The sequence below is a fragment of the Sinocyclocheilus rhinocerous genome, unplaced genomic scaffold (assembly GCF_001515625.1).
Source record: "Sinocyclocheilus rhinocerous isolate Xijiao unplaced genomic scaffold, SAMN03320098_v1.1 scaffold798, whole genome shotgun sequence".
Lineage (NCBI taxonomy): Eukaryota > Metazoa > Chordata > Actinopteri > Cypriniformes > Cyprinidae > Sinocyclocheilus > Sinocyclocheilus rhinocerous.
Window position 1 is genome coordinate 1,102,488 of NW_015635037.1, and position 4,871 is coordinate 1,107,358.

The 4,871-nt window shown below is 34.8% G+C and overlaps 1 protein-coding gene across 1 annotated transcript in view; it reads left to right on the plus strand.

Moving 5' to 3' along the window:
* The window catches only part of LOC107746299 (cilia- and flagella-associated protein 58-like), a 92,378-nt gene that overhangs the window by 47,354 nt on the left and 40,153 nt on the right, over positions 1 to 4,871 (plus strand). Inside the window, exons 14-15 of the mRNA XM_016560441.1 lie at positions 696 to 836; positions 3,609 to 3,832. Coding sequence (XP_016415927.1) covers positions 696 to 836; positions 3,609 to 3,832 — 365 coding nt within the window. The remainder of the gene's footprint in view (positions 1 to 695; positions 837 to 3,608; positions 3,833 to 4,871) is intronic.

Below are 4,871 nucleotides of genomic sequence, written 5' to 3' on the forward strand. Positions count from 1 at the left end.
ATATATATATTCATTCATTACCATAAATCAGATGTATAGAATTTACAATGCAATCCAATGAAAAAATACAGTGCTGGATACTAAGTAATTACATGTAATCTGGATAACATAATCAGAAATAAACTACATTATATTACATTTTAAAATGCACATAGTCAGATTACAGTTACTTTTTTATAGAATACATGATTACATATTATTTCACACAATGGCAGTAAATTATTCATAATTTGATTTGGCCTAATTCTTCTTTTTTTTATCTCTATCAAAATGTTACCACTTTAATACATTTGGAAAGTCTTCCATCTTTTCATCACCTCACGAACCCATTGTAGTTCATTCACGAACCCCAGTTTCAGAAATATTGGCATAACATAATGTTTAATACACTTCCAAAGAATGGAATCTATTTTAGATAAAAAAAGTAATCTAAAAGTAATCAGAATACATTACCTAATATGTGTAATCCAAAACATTGTTATAAACTAGAATTTCCATCATGTAATTTGTAATCAGTAACAGACTACAATTTGTAAGTTTTCTACCCAGCACTTTATAGTGAATATAACATGATAAACTTTGACTAGAGCATAAAAAAACATAAAAATGAACATTGACATATAGAGAGGTCATTTCTCAGTTTTGTTTTTAACTTTTTTCTGTTCTCTTTTGCATCGATTGCCCTGTTTCTACAGGCCGAGCTACAGAAGATGAGGCAACAGGCTCAGGAGACGAAGCAGTTCATTGAGAAACAGGAGGCAGAGGAACGCGAGCTGCTGAAGATCATAGCAGAGGCTGATGCTGAGAGGATTCGGCAGAAAAAAGAGCTCGATCAGGTACAGACAGGTGCAAGGTTTCAGTGAGTGTCCGCGTGTCCTTGTGTTCCTTCTTCAATAGGCTGTTTACGCTAAAGATGAAAGAGACAGTAATCTAGGTTCACTCAAAAGTCATTAGATCTGGAATATCACTTCTGAGAAAGTCCAGCGGGAACAGGGTTAACCTCTCTTTAAAATAGCAAAAGGAAATTGAGTCACTGGGGAGGCCTAAATTGGTCTTGGCATTTTGAAACATTTAGTGCTTCTGATCTCAGTAAGTCAGCAGTCGAACATGATTAACCAGCTGACTAGTCATTCAATATAGTACAATTCAAATAGTAGGCACTGGTGTGATGATCATTTTTTTGTGTCTTAATCTGTTAAGTTTATACAAAAACAATTTAAATATGCCTCTTATGATGAACATACTTTCAGTTACTGGTTTAAAGTATAGTTTTATATTCTTTGGGAGGGGGTTTAAGGTCTAAAATATCTAGGGGATGTCAGGAGAATGCTTTGAGGACGAAATTTGAAATTTAAAATTGAAAGGCTTTACAATAATTTTAGCCTAATCTTTTATTACAGTAATATGTCTTCTTAAAAGCGGTGAAATGTTTTTTTTTTCTATCAAAATTTTTTTAAAAATTATTATTATTTTAGAAAATGTTGAGGGTATGGTTGTGCATCAAAGTCAGTAGGCTTTTTTTTTTGTGTCTTCGTTTGTCTTTTCATGATGTGAAAATATTAGTTCAGTTCTTTGAGAAATACATTCAGTGAATAACCTTATTAAAACATCATGATATTGAAGATTTAAAAATGATAATATTTGTACTAAATACTGTTTACCTTTAAAATGTATTTATTTATTCATTTATCTATCTATCATAATGATAAAAAATTAATACACTTAGACTCAAGATGTAAGGAAAAGTCAGCACATCATAACAAAAATGTATGAAACCAAAGTTGACTTAATTTTATTTCAGATATCCTTGTTTGTCTTTTAGCTGAATTAAATTTAGACGTATATGTAGCTTCGGCTGTAGGCTTGACTATTAGTTTTTATGGAGAAGAAAACAAAAGGCTTCATAAATACTTTTTTAACACATTCAGTAACATCATTTTTTTTACAGCATCTTTGGTAAGTCATTCAGGTCACTATTAGAGATCATAAATTGAATGTAATGTTAATATCTACTGCTGTACATTGCTAACATTGGTTCTTTGGTAAAGGTTAACCCATTCAAAGGGCATTCTGTCCAAATTGCCTCTGCTGACGCCAGCTTTCATACTCTTCTGGCTATCCATACACATCAATAAAGCTTCATCGTCTGTACATCCCTGAGCTCCCCAAACCATATTGTATACTGTATGTGATACAACTAATACCTTATACATAACATGCATTACATATATAGCTGTACATTTCAGCATTGCAGAATTTTGTGCATACAGTTTAGTTTAGTGAAAGTTGAGAAAGAAAGTCAATGACCATTTTACATAACTTCCTTCCTAGTATATATGGTGTGTAGAATAACACAAAAATGATTTAGATCAAAGGAAATGTTATATTTATTTATTGCGTATGGCCTTCAAAGTGTTTCCCCTGACTTTTTGTTAAAATCCATTAATGCAAGAAATAAAAGATGAGCAAAAGGTAAAATCCAAAATCTCAATAAACTAGCTTAGGTGGTGAGGAAACACAGGCGTAGTAGGCTCAAGACTGAACACAGGTGAGCAAATGGGGCACGCTTAAATAGGCCAACATTAATTGGGTAAAGACACACGGCTGGGGGCATTCAAGTCCTAATGAGTAGTGATGTATCTATCAACAGAAGCTAGGGCCACCTAGTGGCTAGGAGTGTTATTGCATAGAACCAGTGTAAGCGAAATGATGGGGAGTGTTACTAGTTAGTGCCAACTAGAGGTTGGGAGAGTCATTGCAATCATGGAGAGTTCTTCCAATCTGGGCCTTACAGAATGGAGGGCATTCTGTCCAAATTGCCTCTGCTGACGCCAGCTTCCACACTCTTCTGGCTATCCATACACATCAATAAAGCTTCATCGTCTGTACATCCCTGAGCTCCCCAAACCATATTGTATACTGTATGTGATACAACTAATACCTTATACATAACATGCATTACATATATAGCTGTACATTTCAGCATTGCAGAATTTTGTGCATACAGTTTAGTTTAGTGAAAGTTGAGAAAGAAAGTCAATGACCATTTTACATAACTTCCTTCCTAGTATATATGGTGTGTAGAATAACACAAAAATGATTTAGATCAAAGGAAATGTTATATTTATTTATTGCGTATGGCCTTCAAAGTGTTTCCCCTGACTTTTTGTTAAAATCCATTAAGTAAAAGACCCTAAAACTTCTTTATAAGACATTTTCCCGAACCTTCACAACATTTGTCTTGTTGCATTAAGTTTTTGGCTATTATCCTGAAAAGACTAACACTGCTGAGTCATCAAATCTTTGCAGAAAACACTGGCCTGCCTTTTATTTCTATAATATATCGTCTCACCTCAGTCAGAGGTGAAAGTACTTTGAAGGTTTTCTCACAGATGCTTGAAGAGGTGTTAAAAGTACCAGAACTTTGGTACCAAGCTGGGAAAAAATAAAGGGAATGTAACAAAAGAGCTAGCATTTATACACAATCAATGATCATTAACTGACAGGATAGTGAAATTTCACAGTTTTTTGGTTTTACTAATGACTTAGAATGTTGCCTTTTATCTACATTTGTGTATTGACTGTGTATTTCTGTGTTTGTTTTCAAGGTGAGAAATGAGCGTGACCTCCTGGGGATGCAGTTGATGAAGAGAAACGAAGCACTGGCATTACTGTACGAAAAGATCAAAATCCAGCATTCCATCATGAACAAGGGGGATATTCAGTACAATGAAAGATTGGAGGATATCAGACTCCTGAAGCTAGAGATCAAGAAGCAAAGACGAGAAAAGAACATCCTCAACAAGACCGTCTCTAATGTGGAGGACCTCAGGTAACACACATTTCTTTTCAAAGTTTCTGTCCACATATAGAAGTGTTTCGGTTTGACGTTGCACACTAAGAGTAGGCTTAGGGCGGTTTCACACTAAAACGTGTTTGACGTCAGAGATTGATTCGTTTGGTTGGTGTGAAGGCTGTTTACGGTTCATGTGGAATGGAGTAAGCCTGAAAGGAATCTGGCTTAATGTTGTGTAAGTGAATCACTTTTGATGCACTTTTGAACCACTTTATGACTTATATACAGCTATAATTTCTTTTTTTTTTTGAAACATCTATTGCTCTAAAACCTTATGGAAGCAGGTGCTCGATCGCTTTTCTGCAACACTCATGTACTCTTCAGAGGTATAATGACATAATGATTATGCCTCAATCATAGGTACATAAAGCACAAAGAGATGGAGCTAATTGAGTGCCTGTCAGATAATTCTCTTGTCAGTATTGACCCCCGCTAGATGTTTATTGATGTTTTCAAAAGCTGTAATTCACCACTCTCAATAACAGTCACTTTTTCGGTCACAAAAGACGTGCGATAAAAATCACTTTTAATGGAGTTCTTAGCTGAGTAAAAAGGAGGCGGCAAGAGCTCGCTGTGGAAAATGAGGGAGCGTTTGAAAGCACTGGCAGGTCTCGCATCTAAAGTCAAACCCGATCTATAATAGATGGGTTTTACTAAGCTTCTGTTGGTTATTTTAGTAACATAAGGGGTGGTGATGACCTCACATTCTCCTCCATATCTCAAGCCAATGCAAAATCACTAAATATTCAATGAGTCAGAGTCTGAATTATGTACTGAAATTTCCATCGCCCCAAAATGATTTAATTAATTTAACCAGGTTCTCTCCCGTGAATAAGAAAGACAGTCACCAAAAGAGAGATTTTCTTCTTCTCCTTTTTTGGTTACATTTCACTGATCTTTATCAACCACTTAAATGAGCAAAAATCTCTATATACATTCAAAAATTTAAAAAGAAGTGATAACAAGCAACCAATTTGTTCAAAAACACTGATTCCGGAACAACAAAAATGTTTTT